Source organism: Macrobrachium nipponense, chromosome 3 (assembly GCF_015104395.2).
Source record: "Macrobrachium nipponense isolate FS-2020 chromosome 3, ASM1510439v2, whole genome shotgun sequence".
Taxonomy (NCBI): Eukaryota; Metazoa; Arthropoda; class Malacostraca; order Decapoda; family Palaemonidae; genus Macrobrachium; species Macrobrachium nipponense.
The window spans coordinates 44,693,988-44,713,241 of record NC_087202.1 but is presented as its reverse complement, the minus strand read 5'-3'; the positions used below and the strand labels follow the sequence as shown (position 1 = coordinate 44,713,241).

The 19,254-nt window shown below is 42.1% G+C and overlaps 2 protein-coding genes across 3 annotated transcripts in view; one reads left to right on the top strand and one right to left on the bottom strand.

The window, feature by feature from the left end:
* The window catches only part of LOC135221726 (regulation of nuclear pre-mRNA domain-containing protein 1B-like), a 704,809-nt gene that overhangs the window by 570,052 nt on the left and 115,503 nt on the right, over window positions 1-19,254 (top strand). The window lies entirely within an intron of this gene.
* Window positions 1-19,254, bottom strand: part of LOC135221724 (zinc finger and SCAN domain-containing protein 12-like) — a 105,409-nt gene that overhangs the window by 79,007 nt on the left and 7,148 nt on the right. The window contains exons 2-3 of the mRNA XM_064259513.1: window positions 11,510-12,113; window positions 10,816-10,962 (exon numbers count right to left, since the gene is read on the bottom strand). Coding sequence (XP_064115583.1) covers window positions 10,816-10,962; window positions 11,510-12,103 — 741 coding nt within the window. The 5' untranslated portion in view covers window positions 12,104-12,113. The remainder of the gene's footprint in view (window positions 1-10,815; window positions 10,963-11,509; window positions 12,114-19,254) is intronic.

Here is a 19,254-nt window from a genome sequence, read left to right as displayed (position 1 = left end):
GACAAACAAGTCAGCTTTGAAAAAGATATTTCAATTTGGATTTAACATAGACTTGACGGATTCCTACTTCTCGTCTATTCCTAAGGCATGTGCTAGGCTTAGGCCTTCTGTAAGGCCTACGTCAGTTTCATGGTTCTTAAATGATGTTCTAAAACTGGCTTCCGAACCGATAATGACACATGCTCTTTTATAATGCTCTTAAGGAAAACCCTATTCTTATTAAGCTTAGCTTCAGGAGCAAGAATTTCAGAACTGTCGGCTCTATCCAGAGACCCGGATCATATTCAGTTCCTTCCCACAGGAGAAGGTCCTACTTTCTCCGGAACGTAGCTAGCAAAGAATGAAGATCCTTTGATGAGGTGGGAACCTTGGAAGGTACTACCCCTTCCACAAAGATATATCTCTTTGCCCAGTTACAACCTTACGAGCCTTTCTGTCTAGGACCTCCTCATCTTCATCGGGTCCCCTCTTTAGGAGGGAAAAAGGTGGAACTTTATCCATTAAAGGCATCAGGCAAACAAATCCTGTACTTTATTAAGCAAGCCAATCCTGACTCTTTTCCGAAAGCACATGATGTCAGAGCAGTAGCCACCTCAATTAATTTTTATTTCCAACATTGAACTTCGATGAGTTGAAAAAGTATACTGGATGGAAATCACCGACAGTGTTCAAACGTCACTACCTTAAGTCCTTGGAAGCTCTGAAATTCCCAGCAGTAGCAGCGGGTAACATAGTTTCCCCTGACTCTAGCTAATTTTTAGTAGAAGATTCAGTCCTCCCTTTCTGACCTGCCTCACCATAAAAGTTCGTCTATTCCTACCTTGTTCATTTGAATTCACCTTGTGTCTTAGCTGCTTTTGTGATAGTGTAGTGGGTGCCCCTTTATTGTTGGTTAGGGACACTCACAAATGATTATTAACATTGATCTCATGGATGTTTCCCCTTAGTTTTTATGCTAGGGGATACATCATATTATAATGATTACGGGTTTTGTATATTAAGTCATATACATTCCTTTATATATTATTGCTTGATTGTTTTTATTAATTGCTATTATACTTTTGATACATGCTGTTACACAGATACCATTGATACATGTAAATAAGTTACCTGTATATATGTAAATTGACATTATGTTAACAAACATGATAGATTTAAGGGTAATTAAGCATATTTCTATTTTTATACCCCTGTGTATATGTATCTTTAGCAATTATAGTCTATTCATATATATTTTATCTTTATTTGAGACCTATTCTGATTTATTCTCATTTTATTACTTTTGTTTACAATCTTGTGCTATTTCTCTGGTACGATTTCGCGCAGCGACACGAGCTGAGCCCAGAAAAGGGATTTGACGTAAGGAAAAATCTATTTTGGCGATTGGCTCGTGGCGCCAGCGAAATCCCACCCTACCCATCCCTTCGCCCAAGATTGTCTGCTAACTTCAGGATGGCCACCAGAGGCGCAGCAGTCGGCAGCATGGGATGGAGTAGTAGTAGTACGAGCTGCTCACTCTGTGGGTCGGCTCCCCTCTTGGAGGGATTTTGTAGTGGGAGATTTCTATTGGCATTTGGCTCGTGGTAGTGGTCTCACTCGCCTAGTGTTCATACCGACACCCTCCTGGAGGCTTGAGCGGAGTTCAGTTATACTGACCTTTTTCTTTATTTTATTTATTCTGGGTCTGTGTTAGTACATTTACCCTAGAAATAATAGATTAAAGGATATTTCGCTGGCGACACGAGCCAATCGCCAGAAATAGATTTTTCCTTACGTCAAAATCCCCTTTTCTGGGCTCAGCTGTGTCGCTGCGCCGAAACATCCTTTAATCTATTATTTCTAGGGTAAATGTACTAACACATACCAGAGAATAAATAAATAAAGAAAAAGGTCAGTATAACTGACTCGCTCACTCTCCCAGAGAGTGTCGGTATGAACACTATGGCGAGTGAGACCACTACCACGAGCCAAATACCAATAGAATTCTCCCACTACAAAATCCCCCAAGAGGAGAGCGACCCACAGAGCGAGGTGGGCAGCACCTACTACTACTACTCCATCCCATGCTGCCGACTGCTGCGCCTCTGGTGGTCATCCTTTTCAGTTAGCGCACACGAGACACACGTGCCATTTTCTTCTCTGTGTTTTTTGTGCCCTTTTCTTTGGATTTTATTACCATGGAGTGTGCAGCCATCGCAGCAGCTAAGTTAAGTACTCAATGTTTATTGCTAATTGGTTTTTTCCGGCCCTGAGCACGTATTGCCGTTTTTTAGGTATAAATACGGTCTCTAGGTCGGAAGCATGGCAGCATGTTCTGCCCTCGTGGTGGGTCCGTTCTGGGCGCCCATACCAGAACTTCCCCTGGCTTTTGTACGCTCTATTTTTATTATCCGCTTTGTTTAGAGTAAGGTCTACACGGTTTTGTCATGCATGCATGTCTTTTACCTTATGTAGGCTCTTCCATCCAGACCCTAGCCACGGCTCTTAGTATCGGCCTCGGCTAGCTTTGAGTGGTAGACTTGCCTTCGGGTTAGTCGTACACTCCTGGATTTTTTCTCCTACTATTTTGTTTTCTTTCTTTCATTTTGTTATCATTTTGTATTTTTATGTGATATTCTTAGGTTAGTTAGGCGTCTGGCTGCTTAGCCTAGGTCATGGCCCATTGGGCCTTTATGTTACCGCTTTTCAGCTCGGGTTGCTTCCCGATAGCATCTCTCTGTTCAGTTGGTTGTGGTCTAGGCTTAGTTGTTGTTCTTATCGCCCCGTGGTCACTATGTGATCACGAGGGCAGCCAGACGCCTGTCCAGTCACCTTGCCCCCCTCCCGCTCTTCCATAGGGTCGGGGGGGGTGGTTAGGCCTGCCCATGCTCGCTCCGCATCCCGTACCCGAGCCTGCCTCCCTCTCTCCCCCCAGGCGGAGGGGGTAGATGGGACGGGACAGACCCAAGACTGGACTCGACCTCTCCGGCTTCTCGGTCCGGTCGGATGGTAAGGTGGGGGGACTGGCTTTTCCCCCCCTCCGCTTTACTACTCCGTCGCTCCGTTACTAGCCCGAGTCTGAATGCCCCTTGCTCTTTCCCACCTTACTAGGCTCCTTTACCAAACCGGAGACCTGGCATCCAGCGGAAAGGTGCTAGTCTACCCCACGGGGTGGACCGGAACATACAGTCGGTCCCTTCTAACCTCTCCGTTTCACTGAGTTATACACTCCGCCACGCACTGGACTTAGTCCGGTACGTTCGAGCTTTTAGGTTTAAGTTCTATTATGTTAAACTATTAAGTTTATCTTAAGTACCTTAAAACCACCATTCCCCCTCCCTTCATGTTTCACCGGATACCTCCGGGGTTTATAGCCTATTCAGGCGATTAAGGAGGGGCTATGCCCAAATTTTTTCCGAGCTCCGGCATGCAACGGAGTTCTTCTGTCCTTAGCCTGTAAGTGATGTTCCTTAAGATACTCATGTGTCTTTCCACTTACAGACCACCAACTGTGAGCATCCGGGATGCGCCGCCACACTTCAGGACCCATGTGGACACGAAGTTGCCCGGGTCCCATGCTCCATGCGCGACTCCGCACGGGGACATCCAGGTCTGGTACCATGAGACGTGTACCATATGTTACGATCTGGTGAGCCAGCTTTTGCTTTTAGACGGGGTAAGTATACCATCTCCGGTAGCTGGTCCTCATCTGTTTTAGTGCTTAAGTTTTACATCAATCACTCTAACTTAAGGTAAATTCAAGGGGCCTTATAGTCCCTATAATTTTAAGTTATGCTTTAAGTTAGTTTAGTTTTAAGTTATTCTTAAATCTAATCAATACCCTCTCTTCCAGGCGCCGGCCGTGAGGGGATACCGCACTGGCAACCCTGCGGGCCTGGGTCGGCGGTTTCGGGAAAAACGCCGCCAAGGGTATGCCCTACATCCTGGAGAAAAGGTTGGCGGTACTAATCTTCCCCGGAGGCAAGGCGACAGGATACGTCGATCCAGTAGAGGCTGCCCCGACTATCGCCTTTATCCAGCAACAGCTGGCTGCCTCATTGACTGACCAAGGCCAGGACATCTCCTCGGAAGTCGCGACGTTGGATATCAATGTAGAACCTATGGTAGGTGTAGACGACCTGTTGGTCGAGGTAGGTAAGGTGGACACCCAAGGGATACCCTTGGGTGCAACTGTTTCTTCTACTCCTGCAACCTCTCCATCCTTCCAAGGCTTTACGGGTGACGAACTATATACTCCTCCTGACGCTTCAGTTAGACCCAAGGTCAAAGGTCAAGCAGTGAAATCCTTGACAAAGACGTCGTCGTCGTCTAAGAAGTCGGCTTCGGCGTCATCTTCCTCTCGTAAGTCTCCGGCTAGGAATCCCGGAGCAGAGAGATCTAAAGCTTCTGGGTCCGGCTCTAAGTCCTCGAGGAGTAAATCCTCCAGAGAGAGATCTCACACTCCGGCAGAGTCGTCAGTTCCGCTACCTTTGGTTCCAATTCAGAGCCACCCCTCCACCTCCGCAGCAGCTCCGGCTTTGGACTCCAATGCTGGTCTGTTACAACAGGTGGGCGACCTGGTTGGGTCTCTGAAAAGTAGCATGGAACAAATGATCTCTCGGTTGTCGGATAGGATTACTTCCCAAGACAGCATTATAGCCGGACTGAGCCAAGCTCCTCTAGCCTCTCCTCCACCTTTCAATACAGGTGGAGCCCAGCTTCCCCCGTATGACTCTCTACCTCCGTTCTCAATGAACAACCCTTGGAGAGTAGCGTCATACGCCCCCTTCCAAGACGGACTCATTTCTATCCCGGAATGTGGAACTCGGAGGATCGAGGAACTTTCGAGTTCTTACCCGGGAAGACCTTCAGCCTCCGTTCATAGGCTACGCAAGGCTCACCGCCTCAGCCATGACTCGGGATGATAAAGTTCCAAAGGAGACAGTCCTCTATTCACGTGACCAGGCTCAGAGAGAATGGCTCAGGTGTCTAGAGGACATGGATTGTTCCAATACGAAAATCCAACCTTTCAAGAGTCCGTTTACGATCTTTACGATGGATGAGAGTACCCCGCTCCCTTTCCTGACAAAGATCGCGACGTCTACCATTCCAGCGGCCCAGAAGGGGGACCCCATGCCTCAACTGAAGGAAGCAGATCCTACATCTCCGTTACTTCCTTCAGCCGGAGAATTGTGGGAAGACTTACCTAACACCTTCTCAGCTGGCAAACTCAAACCGGACTGTGCTATGGAGCAGTTTGGTGAAAAGTTACCTAGGCTTCCAGATAGCCTTATTCAGGCTGAATTTGACGCCAAATCACGGTTAGCCAGATCTATTAATTCTATGGCTATGACCGAGGTGGCTACCATAGCCTATGGCTCAGAACCGCTCTTCAAACTTATGACCAAATCTCTGACTCAAACGGTACAGTCAGATATGTTTGAGTTTGCCACTGCTAGGACGAATTGTAGGAAGCATGTCCTACAAGAAGCAACTATTCGGCACGAGCCGAATAGGTTACTTGCGTCGAGCATCTGGGGAGCAGACCTCTTCCCAGAAGCGATGGTGAAGGAGGTTCAATCAGAGGCTACGAGGTTGAACCAGAGCCTTAAGGACCGTTGGGGTCTTACGGCCAAGAGGCGGCAAGATCAAGCAGCTAGAGGTAAGGGTCAAAGGAAACCCAGACGTTTCCAGCCCTATCAGAAAAAGCAGCCACGCTTTTCTCAGCAAGTTCCGGCTGTTCCCTTAGTGCAAACAGCCCAACCTTCCACCTCAAAGGCTCAATCACAGCCTATTTATGTTATCTCCCCTCAGCCTCAGCCCTCCACCTCTTACGCCCTCTCTCCAGCTTACAATCAATCCTTCGAGAGTCAAGCTTCACAGAAGTATGACCGCTCGGGTAAGGGAGGCAGAGGTAAGCGATCCTTTCGTGGGAGAGGATCGGGAGGTCCCTTTAATAGGGGAAAACATTTCAGAGGAGGCCGGGGAGGCTACCAGAACCAATGAGGAATTTCAGGTAGGAGGGAGGCTGTTTCACTTTCGCCACCGGTGGAACTTCAGCAAGTGGGCTCACAGCATTGTGTCAAAAGGCCTGGGTTGGAGCTGGTTAACGAACCCACCTCCATCCAGACCTTTCTGTCAACTTCCTTCCAAAGAACTGACGGAGTATGCGGAGGATCTCCTTCAGAAAGGAGCTATAGCGAGAGTCAAAAGGTTAAAATTTCAAGGACGCTTGTTCAGCGTGCCAAAGAAAGGCTCACAAAAAAGAAGGGTAATCTTAGACTTGTCCCGCTTAAACTTAGCCATTCGCTGCGACAAGTTCAAGATGCTCACGATTCTCGCAGGTACGGACCTTACTTCCCGTGGGGCCGTCACCACCTCTATCGATCTTACAGACGCTTACTATCATATCCCTATTGCAAGACACTTCCGTCCGTATCTAGGCTTCAAGATAGGAGACCAGACATTCTCCTTCAAGGTAGTTCCTTTCGGGCTCAACGTAGCACCCAGGGTGTTTACGAAGCTGGCGGAAGTAGTAGTTCAACAACTCAGATCGCAAGGGATTATGGTAGTAGCGTATCTCGACGATTGGTTGATCTGGGCTTCAACAGTCGAGGAATGCAACAGAGCAACACTGAAAGTAATTCAGTTCCTGGAATATCTAGGCTTCAAGATAAACAGGACCAAGTCAAGACTCACTCCAGAGTCAAACTTTCAGTGGCTAGGCATTCAATGGAATCTATCCTCCCATACTCTGTCGATTCCTCTCCAAGAGGAAGAATAGCGAAGTCAGTCAAGCAATTTTCTGAGGTCACAAACTGGCGTCAAGAAGATCTCAGGAAAGGATCCTGGTTCTCTCCAGTTTGCATCAGTGACGAACATCCTAATGAAAGCCAAACTGAAAGACCTAACCAGAATCTGGCGCTCACGAGCAATGTCAGGTCCAGGACAAATTGTCCTCAGTCCCTCTGATTCTAAAGAATCGACTCCGGCCGTGGGCGAAAGTCAAGAACTTGTCGGTGTCAGTGCCTCTTCAGTTTCCTCCACCAGGGTTCACCATCCACACAGACGCTTCATTAAGCGGTTGGGGAGGATATTCCCAGTTCAAGAAGGTCCAAGGAACGTGGTCACCTCAGTTCCGTCAGTTCCATATAAACGTACTGGAGGCAATGGCAGTGTTCTTGACTCTAAAAAGGTTACGTCCGCCAAAGTACTCCCACATAAAGCTAGTCCTGGACAGCGCAGTGGTAGTACATTGTATAAACAGAGGAGGCTCCAAGTCACGTCATCTAAATCATGTCATGGTAGCCATCTTCTCCTGGCGGACAAGTTCAGTTGGCATCTCTCCTCCACTCATATAGCTGGAGTGAGAAACGTCATAGCAGATGCTCTATCCCGATCAGTAACTCTAGAGTCGGAATGGTCACTGGACAACAGTCGTTCCAATGGATTCTTCAGAGAGTTCCAGGTCTACAGGTGGATCTCTTCGCATCTCAAGCGAACCACAAACTCCCGTGTTATGTGGCCCCCAACCTGGACCCTCTGGCCTATGCCACGGACGCCGCTGGCTCTAGACTGGAACAACTGGGAGAAGATTTATGTCTTTCCTCCAGTGAATCTTCTCATGAAGGTGTTAAACAAACTCAGGACATTCAAGGGTCAAGTGGCTCTAGTAGCCCCAGACTGGCCGAAGAGCAATTGGTACCCTCTCATTCTAGAACTGGGTCTTCGTCCTCTTCGGATCCCCAATCCCAGGCTCTCCCAGTCAGTACAAACGAAGACTGTGTTCGCTTCCTCAGGGATTCTCAAAACCCTAACTTTATGGATTTCATGAAGTTTGCAGCAAAAAGGGATGCGAATATTGACCCTCAGAATATTCTCTTCTTGGAATCCGATAAAAGAGATTCAACTTTGAGACAGTATGATGCTGCTGTCAAAAAGTTAGCAACCTTCCTGAAAGAATCAGATATTAGGATCATGACAATCAATTCAGCTATATCCTTTTTCAGATCCTTATTTGAAAAAGGCTTAGCAGCTAGCACAATTACGACAAACAAGTCAGCCTTGAAAAAGATTTTTCAATTTGGGTTCAACATAGACTTGACAGATTCCTACTTCTCGTCTATTCCCAAGGCGTGTGCTAGACTTAGACCTTCTGTAAGGCCTACGTCAGTATCATGGTTCTTAAACGATGTTCTAAAGCTGGCTTCAGAAACCAATAATGACACATGCTCGTTTATAATGCTCTTAAGAAAAACCCTGTTTTTATTAAGCTTGGCCTCAGGAGCTAGAATTTCAGAACTGTCGGCTTTATCCAGAGATCCGGATCATATTCAGTTCCTTCCCACAGGGGAAGTGCTACTCTCTCCGGAACGTAGCTTTATAGCTAAGAATGAAGATCCTTTGATGAGGTGGAACCATGGAAGGTACTACCCCTTCCACAAGATGTATCTCTTTGCCCAGTTTCAGCCTTACGAGCCTTTCTATCTAGGACCTCCTCATCCTCATCGGGTCCTCTCTTTAAGAGGGAAAAAGGTGGCACTTTATCTATTAAAGGCATCAGGCAACAAATCCTGTACTTCATTAAACAAGCCAATCCTGACTCTTTCCCAAAAGCACATGATGTCAGGGCAGTAGCCACCTCAATTAACTATTTCCAACATATGAACTTCGATGAGTTGAAAAAGTATACTGGATGGAAATCGCCGACAGTGTTTCAAACGTCATTACTTAAATTAAAGTCCTTGGAAGCTCTGAAATTTTCAGCAGTAGCAGCGGGGAACATAGTTTCTCCTGACTCTGACTAATCCTTAGTAGAAGATCCAGTCCTCCTTTCTACCTGCCTCACCCAACAGTTTGTCTATTCCTGCCTTGTTCATTTACGGTCACCTTGTGTCTTAGCTGCTTTTATGATGATGTAGTGGGTGTCCCTTATTTTTTTGCTAGGGACACTCACATTTGATGATGGTTATTGATCTCGTGGATGTTATCTCCTTATTTTTATGCTAGGAGATACATCTTATTATAATGATTACGGGTTTTGTATATTAAGTCATATACATTCCTTTATATTTTATTATTGTTGAGTTTGTTTTATTCAACTTTTGTGTTAATTGCTTTAGAATGTTTTGATACATTGCTTTACACAGATACCATTTTTGTACATATATGTTACATTTCTCCTGTATATATGTATATTACCTTAAGTTAAGAAATATTATTAGAATTAAGTATAAATTAAGTAATATTTCTATTTTGTATCACTGTGTATATGTATCTTTATTAGCAATTATATTGATTTATTTTTATTTTATCTTTTATTTGAGACCTTTTTATGTTTTGTTAAATTTCTTTACAATCTTGTGCTATTTCTCTGGTACGATTTCGCGCAGCGACACGAGCTGAGCCCAGAAAAAGGGAGGGATTTTGACGTAAGGAAAAATCTATTTCTGGGCGATTGGCTCGTGTCGCCAGCGAAATCCCGCCCTACCCATCCCATCGCCAAGATTGTCTGCTAACTTCAGGATGGCCACCAGAGGCGCAGCAGTCGGCAGCATGGGATGGAGTAGTAGTAGTAGGTGCTGCCCACTCTGTGGGTCGGCTCTCCTCTTGGGGGATTTTGTAGTGGGAGAATTCTATTGGCATTTGGCTCGTGGTAGTGGTCTCACTCGCCATAGTGTTCATACCGACACTCTCTGGGAGAGTGAGCGAGTCAGTTATACTGACCTTTTTCTTTATTTATTTATTCTCTGGTATGTGTTAGTACATTTACCCTAGAAATAATAGATTAAAGGATATTTCGCTGGCGACACGAGCCAATCGCCCAGAAATAGATTTTTCCTTACGTCAAAATCCCTTTTTGTTGCCAAGCAATTGGGGTGGATAAAGGAATTACTTACTTATACGTACCTATTTCTATAGGAATCATTTTATTTATACAGTATATAGTTTATCCTTCATCTTCACACTTATATTAAAACTTGTTAGTTAGGTAAAGATATCACTGGAAAGACTAAAAAATATATTGTCTGATTAACACTTCTTAAATTTTGCAAAGACTTTTTTCTTTACAGAATTCAAGATGAATTAGTTTAGGGGGATATATTAACAAAAAATTAAAAAGGTGCATTCTTAAATGACAAATTTTTAAATCAATTTGTATTTTTCATTGCTAACAAACCTTCGGTCTTAACAATAGGATTACTTTCCAAGTGCCAACTGGTAACCGGTTAAAACAATCAAAGATTATGAAGCAAGGGATCTGTGAGATCTCGCAACACCTGCGCATACAAGGTGATAGCTGGTCAGAGACCAGACCACACATTGGACCTCGTGACACTTCAGTCTTTCCTTAGCCAATTTATAAGGATTACATGAAAAAAAAAACAATGAAATCTTTATTAGTTTTAGTTTTCAAAACAATTGTTTATAACTTTTTGGGGGGAGATAACTTTGATGATGACTTTAAATTTTAGTATGATGTCAAAGGAACATACCTATATGCAATCTACTGTGTATATATGTGCTGTAGGAACATGCCTATGCAATATACTGTGTATATAAAAACTGCCTGAATCCCTGCACTATTTAAAATATGGTGACACCTCCCATGAATGTGCATTTCACAGTAAATTTGCCAAAGCCATCATTCAAAAATTTTGAATAGTATAACTAATCTGCATGTGTTGCATGTACTAAACTATTATGCCATGTCTGACAAGTGAAGTACAATTTGACTAAAGTCATTACAACAATAAAAACAACTACATAATCGTTTATCTTTTCATTTGTTCTCATGATTCACCCAACTTTTTGAGAAATCAGCAGTAGACATACCTCATCAGAAGATTGTGGGGATTCTTTTTTTCTTGGTGCAGAAGCTTTCACTCTTATTTGTATGGTTGATGTTTTAGCATCTACTACTCCTGGTTCCTTTTTGATGGGGATTGGGTCCTCAGAAAGGGGGTCAATTTCTTCAATACCCTGGCAAAAATCAATTAACCTCTTCAATATGAGTTTCAAAATTCTAGAAGACACTGGTGATCAAGCACCTGAGATTTATACAACATTATCAGTTTCAACAACATTTAAAATAAATTAAATAAAAGTGATGATTGGAAAGCTAAAACTAGGATGACAGACTAGATTTAAATACTTATTTCTCTCCAGCTCTTGCCTATTCCTCCTTTGGTCATATAACCATAATCTAATGTGTCATCAAGTTCATTTGTCCTCTATCTTGATAATACTATTACTTTTGCTCTATCATCAAGTATTACTCCTCATTGTGAGTAAACAACTCATGATTTTAACCTGTAGAGTACTCAATTATTTTTTTTTCTCCTGTAAGAAGCCTTTAAAAATACCATTCCCTCATTATTGATGGTTTCTAGGAAGCATAATTTTTTCTTCATATAAGCCAGTAGACATGCAGTGTAACTCCTCTACTCTAACTTGATAAAACCCTGTTCAGATGATAATTTAAAGTCAATTTTGCTATAGCTGGTTACAAGATCCTGAGCAAACATACCTCTGTTGTAACATGTTCATGAAGTCTACCGGTCTCATCCAGGAATTGACTTGGTACAGCAATAACTTCTCCATTACTAGACAAAATGTGTGTTTTATCTCCTGGCATTATCTGTCCACCAGAATCCATCATGGCATCCTCTGTTGCCATAATAATGTGGTTTGTCTCATTATCAATTATTTCATCACTATTGAATTTAACAGCAAAAATTTTGCTATCTTCATGCATGATTTCTTCTGATTCAGATGTTAATATCTGAGTAGCATCTAGTATCTTTGTTGAATTGCCTTTCTCTTCTGAGGCAGCTATTATGTGAGGCACATCTGGTGTGGAAATAATGTGCGATATACTGCTATCAATTTGCGATTCCTGTTCTTGTTTGCATTTCAGCTCACTAAATTTTACATTTGCGGTACTCACAATAGAACTATTTACACTAGTATTTACAGGTACACATTTTGATGTTGCTATAACATGACTAATGGCATCAGTCCCATTGGCCACTGTAGGAGTCATCAAGTGTTCTGGTTCCTCTGATTCTTCCGTTATCATGTGCATTCCTTCGACAGAAAAACTTTCCACGACACCATCCATTTTTAGGAATCTGTCAAGAAAAATTAGGAACAACTTATTAAAAAAATGGTAATGATTAACATTATAAACAATAACTCTAAACAAGTTAGTAACACCCATTTAACAAGAGTAACAAATGGAACAGTAACAAGTAAACAAACTCTTCAGTTTTGAAGGATTCAATAATTTTTTCAATATACATAATGACTTTCTTAATGGTCTCATCATATCAAACCTAGTGCAGAACCCTCACACATTACATAGTTGCCTAAATTAAAGCAACCTTGTTTCTCTTATAAGTATGTACCCTTCCTTTTCATTCAATCATAGAGTGCAAGATGAATTTCTTTTGTTAAATGTAACATTATCTGATTCAAGACTTTTTTTATTGTATTAGGCAAAAACAAAAACCTATAGAAATCAAACCTATATGGAATGACAGCCTACTCTGCAAAGATAAACCTACAGATTATATAAATGGAGAGACAAACCTGAATTCTTAAATAAAATGAGAAAATAAAAATTAAATGCTGACCATTACATTAGCCTATACAAGAGCCTGAAAACATGCCTGCCTAAACTCTGTATGAATAAAAAAGATGGCAAAACAATTCAGAGCACTACAATATCCTTGCCAAATCTCCCCTGCCCCAGACCTCCTCATTCCTCCAATCTCCCTTTCTTTTCTATTTATCCTTCACCCAGTAAGTCCCAAAGATTTCAACAACAACTGTACTGTAATTATGACAGTGGAACTGACTGTACCATGCTCTTGAAGGGAATAAAAACAAATTTCCTTGTTATGTCAGGGACTCTGCAAATTATGGTAATCCTCTTAGGTGCTGTGTATGCCGGTACTCAAAACAGACCAACTGCATGATGACACACTCAGTCTTTACTAGATGTCATAAAGATTTCTGCCTTTTAAGGCTTGGCAGAGGTTCACAACCTCACGTTTCTCAACTTTGGAACTGCACCAGACAATGCCATGAGATAATCCTCTCACCTCAGGAAAAAGTTTTCTATTGAAGGCAAGTTTGTAGTCTCATAGGAACAAATACCCTGTTTGTTAAAAGAAAAGGTTAGTGGGCAATGAATCACCACTCACCTGCTTGCCAACAAGTAACCACTTTTTTTACAACGCATCCGCAACCGATTCCAGCTTGTGCAAAGAATATTTCTACATAAAAGTCTGCTTTGTAAACCTATGAAAAGAAAATACAGATTGCAGTATCTCTAAAATTTGGTATTTTCATGCTTTTATTTAACTTGACTTCTGTGTCTGTCTGTCTGTTGTCAAATCTTGTAGCCCAATTTCCAACATGTTCCCTCCAATGGATTTGAAATTTTGCATGGTTACTCAAACCCAGTGACATACAACCTTACATAATCAGCAGGTCAGCAGTGACCTCTATACTCTGTTTTTTTCCATCTGTCCATCCGTCTGTGGTGTTTTTGTATGGTAACACTGCGTCCCGGGCTTTAGATAGTTACATTCAGTGATTATAATAATATCCTATTTCGAATATTAATGGTGTAATTCGGATACAGTAAATTATTAAAACACTTTTCAGTTGCAAATGTCCACCCAGATATCCTTTTATTTACCTAAAACTTACACATAGCGTAACTATCTAAAGCCCGGGATGCAGTGTTTACCATACAAAAATACCACAGGCGGATGGACAGATGAAAAAAAACAGAGTATAGTAACTCTACACTGACCTCTCCCAGTATCTCAGGATTTGTATGAAACTTTGGATTTTCACTTCGACTCGGTAGTCTATCTTCTACATAACCCCTCCACCTTCCACCCCCCTCCTTTAGCACACAATCAAGTGTTAATTTAGCCCTGTCCTCCCGTCCCCTTCCCTCTCTCCCATCCCCTTCTCACACCCATCCCCCTCCCCAAACACATGATTATGGGTTGATTTAGCTGTGTCCTCCCCTTCCCTCTTCCATCCCCTCCTCCCTTTTGGAGCATGCCATCAAGTGTTAATTTAGCCGAGTCCTCCCCTCCACTTCCACCTTCTCCCTCCTCTTTCCCCTCCCCCTTCTAGAGCACTTCCATCACCTTCCACTTCCTCTCTCCCCTCCTTTCCCCTACCCCTTCCTCCTCCACCCATCCCCCTCCATCCCCTTCCCACTCTCCTCTCCTCCCCCTCATCTTCCATCCTCTTCCACCCTCCCTGTAAACAGATATCAGTTTTGTTAATTACAATAATAAATCAGTTATAATTTCTGTCAAAACTAAAGTGTAAAATAAAGTATAGAAAAAGCTTTTCAAACATGCTTGCATTAAAATGCACTAGAAAGTAAAAAATTATTTTTTTTGATGCACACCAGGATTTTCTTACAATTAATCTGTCTACAAAAATAAAATGTGGGCCCCAAACATGGAAGGAAATGTTACAAGAAAAGAAATATATATATATATATATATATATATATATATATATATATATATATATATATATATATATATATATATATATATATATATATATATATAATATATATATATATATATATATATATATATATATATATATATATATAGTATATATATATATATATATATATATATATATATATATATATATATATATATATATATATATATATATATATATATATATATATATATATATATATATATATATATATATATATATATATATATATATATATATATAGTATATATATATATATATATATATATATATATATATATATATATATATATATATATATATATATATATATATCATATATATATATATATATATATATATATATATATATATATATATATATATATATATATATATATATATATATATATATATATATATATATATATATATATATATATATATATATATATATATATATATATATAATATTATATATATATATATAAGGATTTTGACGTAAGGAAAAATCTATTTCTGGGCGATTGGCTCGTGTCGCCAGCGAAATATCCTTTAATCTATTATTTCTAGGGTAAATGTACTAACACATACCAAGAGAAATAAATAATAAAGAAAAAGGTCAGTATAACTGCACTCTCTCACCCTCCCACCAGAGGGTGTCGGTATGAACACTTTGGCGAGTGAGACCACTACCACGAGCCAAATGCCAATAGAATTCTCCCACTACAAAATCCCCCAAGAGGAGAGCCGACCCACAGAGTGGGCAGCACCAACTACTACTACTCCATCCCATGCTGCCGATTGCTGCGCCTCTGGTGGCCATCCTGAAGTTAGCAGACAATCTTGGCGATGGGATGGGTAGGGCGGGATTTCGCTGGCGACACGAGCCAATCGCCCAGAAATAGATTTTTCCTTACGTCAAAATCCCTTTTCTGGGCTCAGCTCGTGTCGCTGCGCGAAATCGTACCAGAGAAATAGCACAAGATTGTAAAGAATTCAACAAAATACAAAGAGGTCTCAAATAAAAGATAAAATAAAAATAAACGAATATAATTGCTAATAAGGATACATATACACAGTGATACAAAATAGAAATATTGCTTAAATTACACTTAATTCTAATAATATTTCTTAACTTAAGGTAATATACATATATACAGGAGAAATATGTCATATATGTACAAAAATGGTATCTGTGTAAAGCTATGTCTCTAAAACACACATTCTAAAGCAATTAACATAAAGTTGAATAAAACAAACTGAACAATAATAATATATAAAGGAATGTATATGACTTAATATACAAAAACCCGTAACCATTACAATAAGATGTATCTTCCTAGCATAAAAATAAGGAGAATGACATCCACGCGAATCAATATCCATCATCAAACTGGTGATGTCCCTAGCAAAAAAAAAAAAAAAAAGGGAAAAGGACACCCACTACTGCATCATAAAAGCAAGCTAAGACACAAGGTGACCGTAAATGAACAAGGCAGGAATAGACAAACTGTTGGGTGAGGCAGGTAGAAAGGAGGACTGGATCTTCTACTAAGGATTAGTCAGATCAGGAGAAACTATGTTCCCCGCTGCTACTGCTGAAAATTTCAGAGCTTCCAAGGACTTTAAGTAATGACGTTTGAACACTGTCGGCGATTTCCTCCATCCAGTATACTTTTTCAACTCATCGAAGTTCATATGTTGGAAATAGTTAATTGAGGTGGCTACTGCCCTGACATCATGTGCTTTTGGGAAAGAGTCAGGATTGGCTTGTTTAATGAAGTACAGGATTTGTTGCCTGATGCCTTTAATAGATAAAGTGCCACCTTTTTCTCTCTTAAAGAGAGGACCCGATGATGATGATGGAGGTCCTAGATAGAAAGGCTCGTAAGGCTGAAACTGGGCAAAGAGATACATCTTGTGGAAGGGGTAGTACCTTCCATGTTTCCCACCTCATCAAAGGATCTTCATTCTTTGCTATAAAGCTACGTTCCGGAGAAGTAGCACTTCCCCTGTGGGAAGGAACTGAATATGATCCGGATCTGTGGATAACGCCGACAGTTCTGAAATTCTAGCTCCTGAGGCCAAGCTTAATAAAAATAAGGTTTTCCTTAAGAGCATTATAAACGAGCATGTGTCATTATTGGTTTCTGAAGCCAGCTTTAGAACATCATTTAAGAACCATGATACTGACGTAAGCCTTACCGAAGGCCTAAGTCTAGCACATGCCTTGGGAATAGACGAGAAGTAGGAGTCTGTCAAGTCTATGTTGAACCCAAATTGAAAAATCTTTTTCAAGGCTGACTTGTTTGTCGTAATTGTGCTAGCTGCTAAGCCTTTTTCAAATAAGGATCTGAAAAAGGATATAGCTGAATTGATTGTCATGATCCTAATATCTGATTCTTTCAGGAAGGTTGCTAACTTTTTGACAGCAGCATCATACTGTCTCAAAGTTGAATCTCTTTTATCGGATTCCAAGAAGAGAATATTCTGAGGGTCAATATTCGCATCCCTTTTTGCTGCAAACTTCATGAAACAAATCCATAAAGTTAGGGTTTTGAGAATCCCTGAGGAGCGAACACAGTCTTCGTTTGTACTGACTGGGAGAGCCTGGGATTGGGGATCCGAAGAGGGCGAAGACCCAGTTCCAGAATGAGAGGGTACCAATTGCTCTTCGGCCAGTCTGGGGCTACTAGAGCCCACTTGACCCTTGAATGTCCTGAGTTTGTTTAAGACTTTCATGAGAAGATTCACCGGAGGAAAGACATAAATCTTCTCCCAGTTTGTTCCAGTCTAGAGCCAGGGCGTCCGTGGCATAGGCCAGAGGGTCCAGGTTGGGGGCCACATAACACGGGAGTTTGTGGTTCGTTTGAGATGCGAAGAGATCCACCTGTAGACCTGGAACTCTCTGAAGAATCCATTGGAACGAACTGTTGTCCAGTGACCATTCCGACTCTAGAGGTACTGATCGGGATAGAGCATCTGCTATGACGTTTCTCACTCCAGCTATATGAGTGGAGGAGAGATGCCAACTGAACTTGTCCGCCAGGGAGAAGATGGCTACCATGACGTGATTTAGATGACGTGACTTGGAGCCTCCTCTGTTCACACAATGTACCACCACTGCGCTGTCCAGGACTAGCTTTTATGTGGGAGTACTTTGGCGGGCGTAACCTTCTTAGAGTCAAGAACACTGCCATTGCTTCCATTCGTACGTTTATATGGAACTGACGGAACTGAGGTGACCACGTTCCTTGAACTTTTTGAACTGGGAATATCCTCCCCAACCGCTTAATGATGCGTCTGTGTGGATGGTGATCCCTGGTGGAGGAAACTGAAGGGGCACTGACACCGACAAGTTCTTGACTTTCGCCCACGGTCGGAGTCGATTCTTTAGAATCAGAGGGACTGAGGATAATTTGTCCCTGGACCTGACATTTGCTCGTGAGCGCCAGATTCTGGTTAGGTCTTTCAGTTTGGCTTTCATTAAGATGTTCGTCACTGATGCAAAACTGGAGAGAACCCAAGATCCTTTCCTGGGATCTTCTTGATGCCAGTTTGTGACTCAGAAATTGTTTGACTGACTTCGCTATTTCTTTTCTTTTGGATGATGGAATCGACAGAGTATGGGAGGATAGATTCCATTGAATGCCTAGCCACTGAAAGTTTGACTCTGGGGTGAGTCTTGACTTGGTCCTGTTTATCTTGAAGCCTAGATATTCCAGGAACTGAATTACTTTCAGTGTTGCTCTGTTGCATTCCTCGACTGTTGAAGCCCAGATCAACCAATCGTTGAGATACGCTACTACCATAATCCCTTGCGATCTGAGTTGTTGAACTACTACTTCCGCCAGCTTCGTAAACACCCTGGGTGCTACGTTGAGCCCGAAAGGAACTACCTTGAAGGAGAATGTCTGGTCTCCTATCTTGAAGCCCAGATACGGGACGGAAGTGCCTTGCAATAGGGATATGATAGTAAGCGTCTGTAAGATCGATAGAGGTGGTGACGGCCCACGGGGAAGTAAGGTCCGTACCTGCGAGATCGTGAGCATCTTGAACTTGTCGCAGCGAATGGCTAAGTTTAAGCGGGACAAGTCTAAGATTACCCTTCTTTTTGTGAGCCTTTCTTTGGCACGCTGAACAAGCGTCCTTGAAATTTTAACCTTTTGACTCTCGCTATAGCTCCTTTCTGAAGGCGATCCTCCGCATACTCCGTCAATTCCTTGGAAGGAAGTTGGCGGAAAGGTCTGGATGGGGGTGGGTTCGTTAACCAGCTCCAACCCAGGCCTTTTGACACAATGCTCTGAGCCCACTTGCTGAAGTTCCACCGGTGGCGAAAGTGAAACAGCCTCCCTCCTACCTGAAATTCCTCATTGGTTCTGGTAGCCTCCTCGGCCTCCCCCTGAAATGTTTTCCCCTATTATTAAAGGGACCTCCCGATCCTCTCCCACGAAAGGATCGCTTACCTCTGCCTCCCTTACCCGAGCGGTCATACTTCTGTGAAGCTTGACTCTCGAAGGCCTTGATTGTAAGCTGGAGAGAGGGCGTAAGAGGTGGAGGGCTGAGGCTGAGGGGAGATAACGTAAATCGGCTGTGATTGAGCCTTTGAGGTGGAAGGTTGGGCTGTTTGCACTAAGGGAACAGCCGGAACTTGCTGAGAAAAGCGTGGCTGCTTTTTCTGGTAGGGCTGGAAACGTCTAGGTTTCCTTTGACCTTTACCCCTAGCTGCTAGATCTT